The sequence below is a fragment of the Rhamphochromis sp. 'chilingali' genome (assembly GCF_963969265.1).
Source record: "Rhamphochromis sp. 'chilingali' genome assembly, chromosome: 4".
Classification (NCBI taxonomy): Eukaryota; Metazoa; Chordata; class Actinopteri; order Cichliformes; family Cichlidae; genus Rhamphochromis; species Rhamphochromis sp. 'chilingali'.
In genome coordinates this window covers 10,863,586-10,882,601 of record NC_137948.1, presented here as the reverse complement: position 1 = coordinate 10,882,601, position 19,016 = coordinate 10,863,586, and the positions used below count along the sequence as shown (strand labels likewise).

General features: G+C 39.1%; 1 protein-coding gene across 1 annotated transcript; it reads left to right on the top strand.

The window, feature by feature from the left end:
* Nucleotides 1-1,096: 1,096 nt before the first annotated feature.
* LOC308395993 (polymeric immunoglobulin receptor-like) lies at nt 1,097-17,489 on the top strand (the record flags this gene model as incomplete). Its single annotated transcript, XM_080881053.1, has 15 exons — nt 1,097-1,133; nt 1,340-1,666; nt 1,969-2,289; nt 2,394-2,690; nt 3,621-3,707; nt 3,966-4,067; nt 4,156-4,232; nt 6,017-6,044; nt 9,530-9,763; nt 11,499-11,819; nt 11,925-12,224; nt 12,895-12,993; nt 13,318-13,419; nt 13,496-13,572; nt 17,346-17,489. The coding sequence occupies 15 exons, from the start codon at nt 1,097-1,099 to the stop codon at nt 17,487-17,489; spliced, it is 2,553 nt and encodes an 850-aa protein (XP_080737179.1).
* Nucleotides 17,490-19,016: the final 1,527 nt, after the last annotated feature.

Here is a 19,016-nt window from a genome sequence, read left to right as displayed (position 1 = left end):
TCGTCAGATGATTTGACTTTTCATAAAACTGAGAAGAAGAGTTTGGTAGCTGAAAAGTGATGCGTCTTTTGAATGTCACAATTGTTGGTATTTTATTATCATGATCAATATTGTAGTTTTATTTATTGATTAGTGTTATGTATTCAGTTTGGTACATTTTGAAAGTGTTAAGGTTTATATGGCAGCATGGACAAAGCAACTCTCGGGGCCAGCTAGGACACAAGTGGCATGGGACCTGCTAGCACGGTCTCTCGCGGCTGGGACACGTAGGCTCAGGTGGTGTTGCGTCCTCACGCCCAGGTGCTGACGCGGCACTGGAGGTGGTGGTGAACCCATGCAGGGATGTTAACTGGTGATAGTCACAGTTTAACATGGGCAGCTTCCTCAAGCTTCCTAGAACAAAACATTCTCACATTATTTTGTGCAAAATAAGCAAACTTGTCATTGTAGAGCACGTGGAGCTGATTAGTGATCAAGAGAAATGCAGAAAAAGGAGTTTCACATTTGCAGTTTATGCAGATACATAGGTGTCAATAACATCTGATAGCAATGCGAAATATGCTGATACAAAAAATTGTTAATAAAGTTTATTTTTAAAGAAGGCCTGTACCACAATGCAGGATTATGGCTCATACAGGTAACTTTGGTGTTACATGGGTTTTGTATTGCCATGGTAACTGCTCAAAGCCTTTTAAGCAAATCCTGTATAGTATACAAATCTGGGCCAATTTTAATGCAATGAAAAATTTTTGAATATTGATCAATCATTGTCCTGCTTTCTCATATTAGATTGTAGTGCCTCTATGTGACAGGATAACAAAACCCTGCGTTAAATTTAACAACTGAATTAAAAATACATTTTCAGATTAAACCTCAGACATGATGCGTACACTCAGTTAATCAGAGAAAAGCCTTTTCTTCCTTACCGGCTTAACAATTTTCACATAAAAAAAGAGTAAAGAGTATAAAAGAACGTGACCTAAATGCAGAAGTTAAAGGTTTTGGCATTGCCATGACATTCAGGAAATCAAACTGTGGGTGTGACATTTTCAGAATATTTCTTGTCAGGTTTCTATTTCTACAAAGCAAAGCAAAGATGGGGATCCTTCAAAACCTGCTATTCACCATCTGCAGTAAGTCGTTTAAATGAGTAGATAGTAAACAGATGAAGACCAAACGTAGATGTAGATTAATCTGTAAATACGTTTCGGTAGTGCAGAGCAGAACACAATGCCTTCTGTTGATCTCAGCCCTTTGTTTATGCAGCAGTAACAATGCTATTATAAATGTTGATGTGACAAAATAAACAATATTTTTTTATACTGTCTTTTCTTTACAGTCGCTCTGAGATGTGTGACCAGTGCAGTAGGGGTGATCCATGTGACTGGATATGTGGGGAGAGAGGTTAACGTTTCCTGTTCCTATGATGAGGGTTATGAGTCTTATGAGAAGTATCTGTGTAAGAACGACTGTGGTGACAGTGATGTTCTTGTTACAACATCGGAATCAAGGAAAAATAAATACAGGATCAATGATGACAAAACAGCACGAATCTTCACAACAACCATCTCTGATCTTCATTCTGAGGATGCTGGGAAATACTGGTGTGGGGTGACCAGAAATGGAAAAGATATCTACACTGAAGTCGAGCTGAAGTTAGCGCAAGGTGAATAAAATAATTCTTCTCAAAATGTAGTTATTTGAATTCAAGTCAAAATCATATATAAGAGACATTTGTGACTGTAAAGGGTAAAAGGTGACAACAGATAAAAACGTAACTGGCAAAAGATTATTTATTTTTTCTGTTGTAAATATGACCTGATAATACTGATGCGATAGATGGTTCAGTTTGGTTGATTTTTTCTTAACATCCCATACAGAAAATCTCGTTGCAGCAACCTAAATATAATCATCATATCTGTTCTGTGGCTGTAACACATTTTCTGATGCCGTCTGCATTTTCAACAGACAGCTGCTGTGACACTGTGACCAAAATTGAAAGTTATGAGGGATTCTCTGAGTCCATCGTTTGTCCATACGAGTCTCGGTACCAGAACAACCCGAAGTACATCTGCAGAGGAAATCGGCCCTCCACATGTCTGCAGCAGGCACTGATCACCTCTGACAACAAACAAAATGGACGATTCAGACTTGACGATGACAAACTGTTAGGAACATTCACAGTAAACATTAGCAGTTTGACCAAAAATGATTCAGGATCATACCTCTGTGGTGTTAAAAGAAACTCTGAGCTGGATGTTTTCTCTGCTGTTGAGCTGAAGGTCAAAGGTGAGAGGTTATAATAATATTTAATTAAATCAGCTGAAAGGAAACACTTTCCTCTAAAAGAGTCTTTAATAGATTTGAATATTTTTCTCTTTCACTCTCCACAGAGTGGTGCTGTGTCAAGTCAATTAAAATAAAAGGTACTGTAGGACAGCCTCTATCTTTGCAGTGCCCTTATCCTCCACAACATCAGGACAAAGGGAAGTTCCTCTGCAAGGGAGAGCAGCTCAACAGCTGCAAAGACATAACCAATCAAAGCCGGTTCCAACTTGAAGGTAATGGTTCTTTCAGCTCTTTCTCTGTGGTGATCACAAAGTTGGAAGAAGCAGATGCTGGGACATACTGGTGTGGGTCAGACTCAGAGAGGAGGCCTGGAAACTACACCAAGATTCAGCTTTCAGTTGGTGAGATGAAAACATTTAAATGAAAATAAAATTAACAGAATTACATCTTTTTTTCAGTCCACATTAACTGTTTAAACATAGTCTGTGCATGCTGGTTCTATTGTTTGTGGTGTGAATTATTAGAAAACTGCCAACTAAACTGGAGGACTTTGATCAGATTTGGAGGCCACTCATTGAGTACCTGGAAACTATGAACAAATGAGAGCTAGTCTGTGGACTTCACCATTGGTTAAAATAAGCTGATAGCACTCTGGGATAAGGGAAGGGTGTGGGGAGGAAGGTTTTTTTCTTCTTTACTTTTTGTTTTGTTTTTTCTGTTTGTTCGTTCGTTCGTTCGTTCGTTTGTTTTGACCACCCTTTTTGTTACTTTCCACTGTCTTGGTTGTGTGTTTTGTTTTTGTTGTTCTGGTTTGTTTTGGGGTTTTTTGTTTGCTTGTTTGCTTTGCCCCTTTCTTGATGACAAAACTGTAAAAAGGAAGCAACGTCAGCCAATGGGGCGATTTGTAATTGTTATTCGTGCTTCACAATAAAAATATTTGAAGAGAATTTAAAAAAACAAACAAAACATGTGAAGCTGTCTTCTTGCTGGCTTCAGTAGAGACACAGCCTCCCAGAAGTCCTATTTAGCCATATTATTAAAATACCAATACCTAATGTGACAGTAACAAGCAATGTGACAACCAACCCCGGTCTACTGTAGATAAAAAAAAATAAACATGTAAAAATGATTAAAAATAAAAACAGGATCACTTTTATATGTATACATTATGAAACACGGGGGTAATTTGTGAAAAGTGTCAGAGTGAGCCAAAATAACTGCAGCTCTACGGTTCTGATGGGGATGGCTGTCAGGACACTGAAACTATTCACACAACTGAAATAAGATTGATGTATTAAAATAAAGTTGCTAAGAGTATTTTTCTCCAACAGTCTTTCTCCAGCACACCAGCACTCTACCTTCTGCAGTGGAAACGCTTGGAAAAATGTCAACACAAATTCCCAGTAATCCTATTAAAAGTACAGTATATACAATAAGTATCTTTCAGTGTGTACTTCTGACGATCAGTGTTGTGAGTTATGGTTATTTTTTGGAAAGTAGTGAATGTAAGTCATACCAAAATGATCCCGAGTGTCACAACTGCTGTGGGTGTGCGCACTAGTAAATCCCAAAAAGTATCCCCTGAGCTCACAGTTCTGTTGTGTGTCCCTGAAAGTGTGAATGTTTCAGGATGTTTATATTTTTATTCCGTTCTGTTTTTTCTTTCTGCTTTTCAGATGCAAGACACTATGTGGTTTACACTGTTCCTCCCCTGCTGCTGCTACTGATGTGTGTTTTTGCATTTATAGTTCATAAGTGCAAACATCAGAAAGTAAAAGGTATATTTTGCATTCACATGCATGCAAAAATGTACTTAAATGTCCATGGAAAAAGAGGATAACCATGTTTTATGCTTTGTGTTTTCAGAAGATGAAGTTGTCATGAACAAAAATGCACAAAATGAAGACGCTTTAGAGGAAGTGACAGATGCAGCAAAAAATAACGTAAGAAAACTAAAGTCCAAAACCTTAAGAGTGTCCTCTATATATAACAAGCCTTATTATAAACAAATGGAATAATGCAACAAATTTATTTTATTGTTAGCTGCGATCAGTGCAGTACTGTGCAAAAGTCTTGAGCCACCCCACAACTTCTGTGTATTTTGCTTCCCAACCAGTGTTGGTCAAGTTACTTGAAAAAAGTAATCAGTAACTAATTACTGGTTACTTCCCCAAAAACGTAATCCCGTTACTTTACTGATTACTTATTTTCAAAAGTAATTAATTAATTAATTACTTAGTTACTTTTTAAAAACACGACAACCTGAACAGGTGATAAATCTTTCAGCCCAATTCTACTTTTTCTGCATAATCCATCATACAAAATGTAATCAAATGGAAAAGTCTCTTTTTAAAACTTGTTTTATTAGTTTTAATCTTTTAACTTTATGCATCAAGCAAAAAATTTAATTATATGCAACATTCTCTGACTGGAAGAAATTAGTTTAACATTTAAACCTATTTTCTGCACATCCCAGCACATAAAATAAAATATTTTTTTGTGTTTACACTCACTCTTTCAAATAGATGCAAGTAAAACACAGCAGAAAATAAATAAAATAAATAAAGTCAAAGACTCAGCGGTCCTGTTGCTCTATTTTCCCCTGTAAAGCAGGAGTAGGGCAGGCGAAGTTTTGCCCTGGTGTAGGTGTACCGCAGCGGTCAGTGGAAGAATCCGCGAGTTTCTCTGTGAATTTCACATTACGTCGTTGCGCACTCGGTGCTTGCTTTGAAGTTTAGGGGTTTTTTTTTCGCTGTTAAAAGAAGTTTTCTTCCCACTCACAAGGACACTAATGTTTTTGTCACTTTTTATGGAATCAAACTCAAAGTAAGGTCAGTACTTCCACGCTTTAAACGCTGCACGCTCATACTCTGTTGTCACGAACGTCGCACTCGCTTACGTCACTGTCATGAGACATGGCAAAAAATCACGGTTTTAGTAACGCAGTAACGCAGCGTGCTTCTGGGAAAGTAACGGTAATCTAATTACCATTTTTGCAATAGTAATCCCTTACTGTACTCGTTACTTGAAAAAAGTAAATGGATTACAGTAACACGTTACTGCCCATCTCTGTTCCCAAGTATCCAGACTTTTGTCATTTTTTAAAGTTCTCCAGAATTTTTTTTGAACACTGGCTGCTTACTTCTTTTCAGTTCGGTTTTTGTGCCTGAGTATTTCAAGAAAAAGAATCTGTTTGTTGAGCCCCCTTGGCCCATTTGCTGCTTAAAAGGCCTCACAAAACATTTTTTTATGTTTAAGCCAAGAACTCACAATGAATTTCAATGTTCAACACAAACGTAGTATAAAATGAAGTAATAAAATTTCAAATCGTCATCATTACTATCACATCATAGTATTATGTAATGTATTTGTAACCATTATTGAATACAATGAATCAGAAGCAGGCAATAACTGTTAACATTTATCACGGATAGTGATTGGATTATAATAAACTTTGGTGCTCACCTTGAAATTGGAGGAACTGTATGAGTGAGAGGTGTTCAAAATGTTGGATTACTGTGTGTCAGTTAATGCACACACAGATACACCACACAGACTTTTATTATAATTCCGCTGAAGTCTTCATATTGAGTGTGCATAGATGTGGTTTTACTGTTGTATTCACTGCTGTAGATGACAAGACAATAATCTTAATTTGACAGTGGTGCTAACGTAGGAAAGATATTAACAACACATGATGATGTGTTGTTCATTGGTCTCTGAATAGATTCATGGAAATCAAGAAGTTGTGATGTGTAAGGAGGAGACGTCCAGACAACAGAGATGAACCAAACTATGAAAATAGAAGAAATCTACCTGAATAAAAATGTCCATGAAGCCAATAACAGATAAACAGAACATGCATTTGGGGTCAAACAGTGGATCTCACCTGTATAGAGATTATCCTGTTGAATTTTTCTTTAATGCCAAGAAATCTTAGAATAATCAGCTTTCTCACGGACTCTGTGTTACCATGTGAAATAACTGCTTTTTATGCATATATAGCTTCACTTCTTACTCCTTTGCTGTTGTCTCTATTCTCATGTTTATTGCTTAGTGTTAACAACATAATCTGCACTGATTTTCTCATTCTGTGAAAAGCCTCAAATGTCAAATGTAAACATGAGTGTCAAGTGAATAAATCAGCAAAGAAAAATGAAACTTGGTTGTTTTGCCCTATTTTACCATAAACTGCCACATTTTCAGGGTCTGTGATTTCCAGGTAATTGACTTGAAACAGAGCAAGTAAAAATTACTTCCTTGTGACTGTCAGCAAAACAAAAGAGATGGTTGTTGACTTCAGGATGGAAAAAAACAGCGACTAAAGCCACCACAGGTACTTGCACGGTTACCTGAACAGTAATACTGTGTAAAACAAGGGGATAAGCCCAACTCTGCTTTCTAATGAAACTCTACTTCTCCGTCTTACAGTTATATTATCAACCTATTACCCGGGGCAACTGTGCTCACTAGCCGACTGTACAGGTTGTCAAGACCTGAAAGAGAAGTAATGGAAAAGTACATTAGTGATTCCCTTGCTGCTGAAATCATCTTTGTCCATCTTTGATTAAACTTGTCTCTGCCCAGTAAAAGTTACCCTAGAACATGAAAGGTCAGGAGCCAACAGAGTGGTCAGAACAGGTTTTAGCTGGGAGACATGGAAAACATTCACAGTGTTTTCCATGTCTCCCAGCTAAAACCTGTCCTGACCACTCCGTTGGCTCCTGACCTTTTATTACATGTACTGTATAAGAGGCCCTGACCTGCCTTTTCCTTATGCTCAGATTTTGGCTGGAAAATTCCCTCACACAGAATGGTGAGCTGGCCTTGTGCGGAATGAGCCAGAGGATTGGAAATTTTTTGGAGTGTGTGGAAAGCCTTTGATGAGATTGTGCTCTTGCTACTGTTTTGACCCTTTTGGAGTTCTGTCTATTTCCCTGTAAATAGATGCATTGCCTTCGACTTGGAGTCCTGTGTTTGAATCTTGCTTGCACCTTGATCCCTTGACATTTGGATAATGTAACTTTTTCCACTTTCTCACGATAATATCCCCAATATGTGCCTGTAGTACATGAACTTTTTTTCTTTATTTTGGTGCTGTATCACAAAAATGTTTTATTTCCTTGTGGGATCAATAAAGGATGGGACCTATGCTTAGGCTGCTGCCCCCGCGACCCGGTCTCTGATAAAGCGGATGAAGATGGATGGGATGGATGGGATCAATAAAGTATCACAAGATATCACCACTTTAAAAGTACTGATTATGTGAAGTGTGTGAGTACTTCTTTCACCACTAAGTGGCACAAGTCATCCATTTTAAAATTTTTAAACCGCTTTCATCGGAAGACCAACTAATAATGTCCACTGCCCTCTGTGATGATAGTCTAGGCTTTCCTACTGTGTGTGTAATATTCTAACAATAGTTCATTTTAAGTTTCTGTTTTGATGAACAGAAACCAAGATGTGGAGACTTCCTGCTGATCACACTCTGCAAGAAGTTGTTTAAATGGCTTAAGAAGTAGAGAAGAAGAGAGATGAAAATGAAAAATAAATATAGATTACGTACATAAATCTATGTGTTTTAGAAGAAAAGAGTAGAAAAAAGCTCCTTCGCCTATGATCACGGTTATGAGTCTTGCATAGAGAAGTATCTATGCAAATGATTGTGATGACAAGTATGCTTGTAATGCAGTATCGTAATCAAGGGGATGGACACAAGCCTTCACAGTATTTTTTATTGCTTAGAATTAATTATCTGCACTGAAATTGTGCAAAACCACAAATTAAATTAAATTAAATTAAAGTAGCAACATAAGTATAAAGTGAGCAAAGTAGCAAAACCACATTCTGAGCACACCTGTTTGACAAAGAGAAGAATAATTGTGACTCTAAACACTGCGACCTCACTCCTATGTAGTAATTTTTTAAGTTTCTGGGATATTCAGTCCCTGTGCCAGCTAGCTTATCCACCACTAAAACATCCACTCAGTCCATCATGCCAACACAGCAACCAGCACCTTAGCAGTCTGAGCTTGAGCCAGTGGGTCCGGTTCCACCAGGATGTGTTGGACCCAGAGGAGCCAGCACCTGGTTTTCCTAGGCACCTAGAACCAGCACTCAAGGCTTCCATGTTGCAGGAGGCCAAGTCTCTTTGATGGCAGGCTTTGAAGGCTTTCTCTTTTGCCAGCCATCTCTGTCACTGGCCTCCAGATCTACTTTGTCTCTCCCACTGGCCTCGTGGCTGACCTCCAGACTTCCTTTGTCTGCAGCTACTGGTCTCACCCCTGAGTTTTGCACTGCGGCCTGGGCAGCCTCTTCTAGTTGCCGCGCTGGCCGCCTGAACATTTTGTATTGAAGGACTGAGTATTTCTTGCTGTTTTATTGTGTTTCAAACCTGTGTCTTGTTTTATGGCCAAGGAGAGCTCCAGGACAATTTTTGTTTTGTTTTGTTTCTGGACTCTGGCTTTTCCTTCAGTCCTGCCACTGCACCATGGTAACTTGTGCTCTTAACCTTCAAAGTGGATCTTGCACATAAATCCAAAATGATTTTAACACAATCTAACATTAGCGAATATTTGTTCAGTTATTGTCCTGTTTTATGATATTAGGCTGTAGTGCCCCTCAGTCGAAGGAAAATAAAATGCTATGTTACATTTACCAACTTCATAGGAACTGTTTTTAGTGTAAACCTCAGAATAATACTCACACAAATAATTCACAAGAAAAAAGTCAGTTTATTTACTACCAGTCTAATCAGTCTAAATGACAAGAGTTTCCACATTAAAAATGCAATTGTGCAAGGACTAAAAAAATTGCTCAAAATGCAGAAGTGAAAGTCTTCTGCATCTATAACTTCTATGGGCGTCATTTATTCACAGGATTTCCTCTTAAGTTTTTATTTCTATGAAGCAAAGCAAAGATGTGGAGCTTTCAAAACCTGCTGTTGACCATCTGCAGTGAGTTATTTTAATGAGTACATTAGTAAAAAAGATGAAGACTAAAGATAAATCTAGACTAATTGTGTACTTAAATACTACTCCTGATTTTTTCTTTTCTTTACAGAGCAGTAACAATACTAGCTTGAATGCCTAAATGGAAAAAACAAAAAAAACAAAACAATGATCTTTATATTTTCTTTACGTTACAGTTGTTCTGAGGTGTGTGACCAGTGCAGTAGGGGTGATCCATGTGACTGGATATGTGGGGAGTATAGTTAAAGTTTCCTGTTCCTATGATGAAGGTTATGAGTCTTATGAGAAGTACTTGTGTAAGAACGACTGTGGTGGCAGTGATGTTCTTATTACAACATCGGAATCATGGAAAAATAAATACAGGATCAATGATGACAAAACAGCACGAATCTTCACAACAACCATCTCTGATCTTCATTCTGAGGATGCTGGGAAATACTGGTGTGGAGTGACCATAACTGGAAAAGATATCTACACTGAAGTTGAGCTGAAATTAGTGCCAGGTAAACAGGGACTTCCAAAAAATGAATTATAGTTGAGTAAAATTCATATATAGAAGATGTTCATGATTGTAGAGCTTAAAGGTGAGAACAGATAAAATGTAACTGGTAAACAATTACTTGACTTTACTTAATTTTATTTATATAGTGCTAGGTCACAAAAACCAGTCTGTCATGATACGTTGTGTGGCAGGCAGGAGAAGGACCCAATAGCAAAACTCACAGACACGGGGATGAACTCAAAATCACAGCTTTAATGCTGGAATGGCAGAACATAGGAAATACAAAACTAAACTGGGAAAAGTAAACTAACATACGCAGAGAGACACAGGGAGATCCACACAACATGAGGGAGAACACGACGCCGAACAGAGGGAGACTCAGACAGAAATACACCGAGGGTAAACGAGGAAAGTGGGCACACACGGGGAACACAGGTGACACTGATAATCATAATGAGACAGGGCAGGGTGAACTGAACATGACATGTATAGGCACAGAGGTTCAGACAGGAGGAGAGAGAGCACGGGGAAACACAGACGTAACAGGCTGGGGAAACATGAAACAACCACAAAGGGAGACGAGGGCTCATAAATACATAGAGGGCACACAGGGGGGAGAGAGCCATGAAGGGAAAACACTTAGGGAACAACACAACAGGGCAACTCAGAAAACATGGCCTAAATAAGGAACAAAATACAAAAATACATGAAAACTAAGAATACTGGGCCCACATGGCCCAGGACCATGACACAGTCTCCTCAAGGTACTTTACATTGTATAGTAAAGACTAGGGATGGGTATCGTAACCCGGTTCTTGTTGAGAACCGGTTCCCACTGTTTCAATTCCTTGGAATTGTTTGCCATTTTTGCAAACGATTCCCTTATCGATTCCAGTCGCCCCGAATGACGTCACCACGTTGCAGAACGCCATTTACCTGGCAGGAAACACGGCGCCTAAATGGCTCAAACGCTCAAAAGTTTGGTTATATTTTATGAGAACGGATGGTCTGGCTGGCTCAGATGCTGGCAGTTGTCGCTGCAGTCTACTGGTAGCGTCTCCTTTCAGGCCAGGATAGACGAATGTCACCGAGCAGTGACTAAGTTTGTGGTAAAAGGCTTGCACCCATTTGCCACAGCAGATGATTTTCGGTAAGTGAATGTGTTTAATTGTAGGCAGGGACATTACTGGATATTCTTGTGTAATTGCTACTGAATAATTTATGTTATACTTTATTATTGCTACAGAAGAATATTTATTTTATTATTTTACATTTACAATTTTTTTTCCTGGGGACCCTGTGACACCCCATTGAAGAGCCGTAGGCTGTGGATCTCTTAAGATCTCACTGTCGGGTTTGTAAGGCCATGTTACTCCTATCTTGTTCAAAGAGAAGATATAAAACAAAGTTCTAAGCTATTCGACCTTAGTGTTCTCCTTTTTTAAAGAGAATCGATAAGAGAATCGATAAAGAATCGAATCGTTAAACAGAATCGAAAATGGAATCGGAATCGTGAAAATCTTATCAATACCCATCCCTAGTAAAGACATTATGTCTTTATGACATTCCTACAGTTTAACTAATTATTAAGATCTATCATTGATAGAGCTGGGTATCAGATATAGCAATTATGTTTGGTTTGTTTAAAATGTACTTGTTGCAGCATGTTGAATATAAAATATCATATCTCTATTCTCTATTCTTTTCTTTTCTGATACTCTTTACCTTCTTGACAGACAGATGCTGTGACACTGTGACCAAAGTTCAAAGTTATGAGGGATACTCTGAGTCCATCAGTTGTCCATATGACTCTCAGTATCAGAACAACTTCAAGTACATCTGCAGAGGAAACCTGCCCTCCACATGTCTGCAGCAGGCACTAATCACCTCTAACAACAGAGAAAATCGACGATTCAGACTTGATGATGAAAAAATGTTAAGAAAGTTTACAGTGGCCATTAGCAATTTGACTCAAAGTGATTCAGGGTCATACCTCTGTGGTGTCCAAAGAAACTCTGACCTGGATGTTTTCTCTGCTGTTGAGCTGAAGGTCAAAGGTGTGAGGTTATAATTACATAATTACACTAACAAAAAGGAAATAATTTCTTCTAAAAGGCTCTCTAAGAAACTCTTTAAATTATTTGTCTCTTTCAATCTGGCAGAGTGGTGCTGCGTCAAGTCAACTAAAGTAACAGGTACTGCAGGGCATCCATTAACTCTGCAGTGCCCTTATCCTTCACAAAATCAAAATAACAGGAAGTTCCTCTGTAAAGGAGACCACCGCAACAGCTGCAGAGACATGGCGATGATTGAAAGCAGACTCACACTACGAGATGATATTTATTCCAACTCTTTCTCAGTGACGATCACAAAGATACAAGCGGATGATGCTGGGACATACTGGTGTGGGTCAGACTCACAATGGAGAGTTGGAAACCATGTTAAGATTCAGCTGTCAGTTGGTGAGATGAATACTTGTGTACACAAAAATAAAATGGCCAGAGCTGTAAGTAACATCCTTTTTTGCAGCCCAGTGTGTAAATATAGACTGTGCATGGTGGTTCAGTTTTTTTGTAGTGCCAAACATAGAACAAGAGGTTGGTGCAGTCCAGCAACTTAACACAACCAGAGTGAACTACTTTTTAGAAGTCATATTTTTACCCTAACACCAAACTATCATTTGAAGTTTTTAATCTTTATGTAGCTTATTTGTTAAAAAAATTTCTAAGATTATCTGGTTAATAAAAGTTTACAAACACTCCAATGCCATTTCTGATTCTGTACTTAGTTATATGAGCTAAAAGTGAATGCTGGAGGTTAAAGGTAATTATTAAAGTTCATAGAGCAGAGAGGGAAAAAAACAGGAAAACCAAATATTTATATTCTGTATTTAAATCATTTTAATCAGTGTTCCACTAAACTATATATCTAAATATAAAACCATAGATGTTAAGTGGTCTACTGACTATTTTAATGTATAAATTGACAAACAAAGAATCTGATTTCAGGTAAGTGAATAGTTTAAGAGTGAAAGCCAATCTGGATCTCTCTGAAACTGTTCACTCAATTTAAAATAGATTATTGTATTATGATGAAGTTTCTAAGAACATTGAAAGTCTTTTTCTTCAACAGTGTCTCCACAGCACACCAGCACTGTACCTTCCACAATGGAAATTCCAGGAAAAACTACAACACACAATAAAACTACAACTCAAAATAGACCTAATAAAGGTACAGTGTATACAATGTGTCTTTTAGTGTGTGCTGTACTGTTGATCAGTTATGTGAGATAGCTTATGGAGAGATAACGTACTTTATGGTTACAATTGGAAATAGTTATAGTTTTTTGAGTACGGTTTCAGCAAGTCCCATGGGAGTGAATGTAGACCATGGTAAAATGAGTGTCAAAACAGCAGAGGGTCTATGTTTTATTAATAGATTAAAAAAAATAGATATAAAAAGAAAACTACCATCTGAGCCCACAGTTCAACTTGTCTTAGTGTAAAAAGGAAGTCTGTACTTTTACTGGGTTCTGTTTTGGTTTCTGCTTTTCAGATGCAGGGCAGTATGTGATTTATGCTGTGCCCGCTGTGCTGCTGCTACTGATTTGTGCCCTCGTGGTTACAGTTTATCAATGCAAACATCAGAAAGTAAAAGGTATATTTTATGGGCAAATGTACTCAAATGTGCATGCAAAAAGAACACAACCATGTTTTATGCTGTGTGTTTTCAGACGGTAAAGCTGTCATGAACAGAAATGCAGAGAACGAAGAAGGTTTAGAGGAAGTGACGGCTGGTGCAGAAAATAACGTAAGGAAACTAAAGTCCAAAGCCTTAACAGTGTGCTCTATCTATGACAAGTCTCACTATGTACAAACAAGCAATGTTTTATTTTTCTTAAATGAGCTTTCTGAATCTTAAAAGTCTTTATGAAATCTTCCTCAGACACTGGCTGCTTTTTCCCTCCTTCTCAGTCCAATCCCTTTATCTGACTATTTTCACAGTAAATGTTTTTAATATTATCGTTAAGCCACCTAACATTGACCCGTGAATCACAGACAGTGTTGGGAAGGTTACTTTTAAAATGTATTCCATTACAGAATACAGATTACATGCCCCAAAATGTATTCTGTAACGTATTCCGTTACGTTACTCAATGACAGTAACGTATCCTGAATACTTTGGATTACTTAATATATTATCATGCTTTTTACAACAACGTGAATGTACTATTGCTGTGTGATTTATTACTATTACTGAAGGTCCGCGACTCCGAACTGTAGTAAAGGGACCCCTGACTAATACAGCGGGGTCCCTGTTGGCTCGTAGCCGAAAAATAGCTTTACTTTGTTGTGTGGGTCAACTCTGCTTGCCAGAGACAGAGAGAGGCGTTGAAAGGCTGCTCCAACGGAACTTATTGTTTTCGGAGGAAAACACGAACACGGTGTACAGTCGAGTCTTAATAGCTTACTTACAACTGGGCTCGTCAGGCACTCTTCTCGGCTGAAGTGGTTATTATTATATTTACATGCTTCCAGCTCCCGTTTTTGCTCGATGACAACTCGTACCTTTCCACTCCCCTTTTTCTCCCTCCTCGCGCTCACAGACACATAACGTGTATGGCAGTGCATTCTCCCTGCAACACGGACTACACTGCCCATGATGCTACATTCTTTAGAGCTATGCTTGTAGCATTCTGCCTGTTAGCTTAGCACAACAACAACGAAAAGGCGCTCTCTCACCCAGGAAACACACAGTCGCAGAGAGAGAGAGAGAGCGTCGCCCTGTAACCATGGCAACCGTAACGCTGCCGCCTGGAACAACAGAACGTAGCTGTCAAACAAAACCCAAACAGTCCTGACCCGCGACAAAATGAAACAGGAAAGTACCGCAGTGTAATCCATTTATTTCAACAAAGTAACTGTATTCTGAATACCACCTTTTTAAACGGTAACTGTAACGGAATACAGTTACTCATATTTTGTATTTTAAATACGTAACGGTGGTACATGTATTCCGTTACTCCCCAACACTGATCACAGAAGCATAAAAAATGCATCAAACTCATGGGGTGAGCCTGTCAAGAAGTCATTCTCAATCGAAGGAAACAGAAAAGGCAGAGGTATGCCAAATTATCCAAGAACTGGACTGACAATTAGTGACTATAAGTCTTATGGGATGATAAATTTTATAAGAAAATTATGAATGTGTTTCAAACTGTCATCAGTAGGTGCAGGGGAGGTACGGAGAGAACAGTACAACAGTACTCTCTGTTGTTGTTTGGGGCTGAATTCAAACAAGTGGTCTTTGGGATCTTATTAACATTGATGGAATTATGAACACAGAAAATCACCATCAGATTTTGATCTATCGTTCAATACCATCTGGAAATAATTCTAACAAAAGGTCATTTGTCAGCATGATAATGATCCCAATCCCAACAATGATCAGGTAGAGTTTCACGATATACCAAATCAGCTTTTATTATTCATGGTTTTTGTTATTTTACTGATAGCAAACTGATGTTTGAATCTTTCATTCAGATTCATCCACAATGTTACTATCCATCCATCCATCTTCATCCGCTTTGTCCAGGGCCGGGTCGCGGGGGCAGCAGCCTAAGCAAAGAGGCCCAGACCTCCCTCTCCCCAGCCACCTCCTCCAGCTTATCCGGGGGAATACCAAGGCGTTCCCAGGCCAGCCGAGAGATATAATCTCTCCAGCGTGTCCTGGGTCTGCCCCGGGGCCTCCTCCCGGTGGGACATGCCTGGAACACTTCACCCAGGAGGCGCCCAGCGGGCATCCTTGTCAGATGCCCGAACCACCTCAGCTGGCTCCTTTCGATGTGGAGCAGCAGCTGCTCTACTCTGAGCCCCTCCCGGATGGCCGAACTTCTCACCCTATCTCTAAGGGAGAGGCCAGCCACCCTTCGGAGGAAGCTCATTTCTGCCGCTTGTATCCGCGATCTCGTTCTTTCGGTCACTACCCACAGCTCGTGGCCATAGGTCAGGGTAGGGACGTAGATCGACCGGTAAATTGAGAGCTTCGCTTTTACACTCAGCTCCCTCTTCACCACGACAGACCGGTGCAGCGTCCGCATTACTGCAGCTGCAGCCCCAATCCGTCTGTCGATCTCCGGCTTCCTTCTCCCATCACTCGCGAACAAGACCCCGAGATACTTGAACTCCTCCACTTGGGGCAGGAACTCATCCCCGACCCGGAGTGGGCACTCCACCCTTTTCCGGCTGAGAACCATGGCCTCAGATTTGGAGGTGCTGATCCTCATTCCCGCTGCTTCACACTCGGCTGCGAACCGTTCCAGTGCGAGCTGGAGGCCCTCACCCGATGAAGCCAACAGAACCACATCATCTGCAAAAATCAGAGATGAGATTCTGAGGCCACCAAAGCGAAAGCCCTCCGCCACTTGGCTGCGCCTAGAAATCCTGTCCATAAAAATTATGAACAGAACCGGAGACAAAGGGCAGCCCTGGCGGAGCCCATCACCCACCGGGAACGAGTCCGACTTATTGCCAGCAATGCGAACCAAGCTCTTGCAACGGTTGTATAGGGATCGAATGGCCCGTAGCAATGGGCCAGACACCCCATATTCCCGCAACACCTCCCACAGGACACCCCGAGGGACACGGTCGAATGCCTTCTCCAAGTCCACAAAACACATGTAGACTGGTTGGGCAAACTCCCATGCACCCTCAAGTATCCTGGAGAGGATAAAGAGCTGGTCCAGTGTTCCGCGACCTGGACGAAAACCGCATTGTTCCTCCTGTATCCGAGGTTCGACTAACGGACGAACTCTCCTTTCCAGCACCCTGGCATAGACTTTCCCAGGGAGGCTGAGGAGTGTGATCCCCCCTGTAGTTGGAACACACCCTCCGGTCCCACAATGTTACTATTCAGTACTAATATATGATAAAATGAGGAAGTTATCACATTCAAAATCACCATCATCACTTAAACGCTTTTCGATCTGTTCTTCATTACCATAAAGAAACCGCATGATAGTGATTAGATGACACAAATTGTGGCAGGAATTCTCAAAATGTACGATGGCTGAGTGCCAATTAACCCACATAGACAGATTGGACAAACTTAGTGAGTGAGTAAGCGAACAACCAGTGATCAGCAATACTTAACAGTTTTAGGGAGATATAATTAGCTAAGATGTTAAAACAGAAGAGGGAAAAAAAGAGAAGTTCTCCCTTGGTTGGTTTTGCACTTCTGTAGTGTGAAATTAACCACTGACTAAAGAAATATAGCGCATTCGCTCATTGAAGTATTTGGGGGTAGCATGAAATGTTATTGAGGACAGCCACTGGCCCACAGGCTACACTTAGAGAGCCGAACTTTACACTGTCTATGTGGTTTAGCTTACAATGTGTGAAAAGCATCTAATTTGAGATTTTTAAAATTCTTTTGACCTTAAAACTAAACTATGTAATTTATTTGCAGCAATATTTGAAGCATCATCTGTTTTTGTCATTTTTCTATCAGAATTCAAATTGTTAAAAAATGTTTGCTTTAAAAAATGACATAACATCATGTGTTGTTCATTGGTCTCTGAATAGATCTACGGAAATGAAGAAGTTGTGAGGTACAAACAACAGAGTGCCTGTAACAACTATGACGATGCAGGTGAAGATGAACCAGACTATGAAAACTTCACAACATCTGAAGAAGTTTACTGTAATGAAAATTTCCACAGAAGATAAACAGAGTATGCATTTCATGTCAAAATGTGGGTTTCACCTATATAGATTTTAACTTGTTTGATTTCTCTTTAACTGTTGAACAACAAATTTTAATGAACAGCCTTGTCTTTGTCACACTGAAAAGCTCTTTATGCGTGTGTAGCTTGACTTGTTTTTATAGCTTAATTTTTATTGTTTAGTGTTCTTTCTGACGTTGTGGAAAAACTCAAACTAAATTACTAAGATGAGAGCAAAGTAAATAAATAGCAAGCAAAATGAAATCTAATGTTGTTTCATATAGTAATAAGTTCAACAATATGTTTAACTGTTTCTGCCTTATTTGAGCTGCAACATTGTTACATTCTGGTCATTCAAAGTATTTGGATTTAAATAGAGCAGTAAAACATAAAAGGTTACAGTCTGGAGTTTTCATTTAATGATGCTTTTTTCTGTTTGTTGCAAATGGAGCTGGATAATGGATACCATTTTACAGAAAAAAAAAGCAAACAATCAGGGTGCAATTCTTCATAAGATGTCATATAACTGTCCAATGAGGGCAAAAGAGTAGTAGGTTTTTTTTCCTTCAGACAAGCCAGAAACCACTTCAAAAAAACAGTTTTAGTGTCACTGCTTAGTGTGTCACACTGAGCACTCTGCTGGTGCTGTTTTAGCTTAACACCAAATACAGTAATTGTGTTGCAGAAATTGAGACAAGATTTCAGATTGCATAACTTGTTAACAGGTATTAAGATTCGTGCATATTTATTGAAAAACTTTAATTTTTATGTTTTGATATTCTTAGAAATGCCATACTTAATGTTATAACCTTTTTTAATCACTAATTACAGTTAAACACACTAAACATTGGATTTGATGGATCACATCAAATAATAGGTTATGGACCTTTTAGTAAGAGCAAAAATAACTTTATTCTATATTCTTGCGTGAACATTTTGGACTTTCCAGACAGAAACAAACATGACAAAAATAAACATGTTCCTCTTTTTCGATAAATCTTTCCATGAAATTTGGAAATGGCAGTCGTGGTAAGCACATCACAAGGGAGACTGAAGACTTTAAAATGGAAAAATAAAAGCACAGTTTTCACGCTACATTCAGATGTGTCAAGTTGCTAAAGGGGAAAGTCACCTAAAATTTATCAATGAACAAATCTGTTGTGGTTTGTGCTCACTGCATAAAAACAGAAAGCTAAATATAATTCCAAATGGATGCAGTATGACAGGCAGACACTGATAATAACCTATCTGAGAGGGACTGAATAATCTCTGTATTCATGAAAATGTTGATCACATGTGTAATATTAAGTCATACACACTGACTTAAGCTATCAGCCAATGCTATCACCCATGCAGATCAAACTCACACCTGTTGCTACACAACAGACGAATAAAATAGTAGAATTTTACTCACCAAAACTTAAACACAGACTTCCTGAGCAACTGTGCTCCAACACCAAAAACACAGTCAAGACATCTGTTTTGGTGTCACCACACCTGTCACACCCATCAACTCCAACTGGTATTTAGT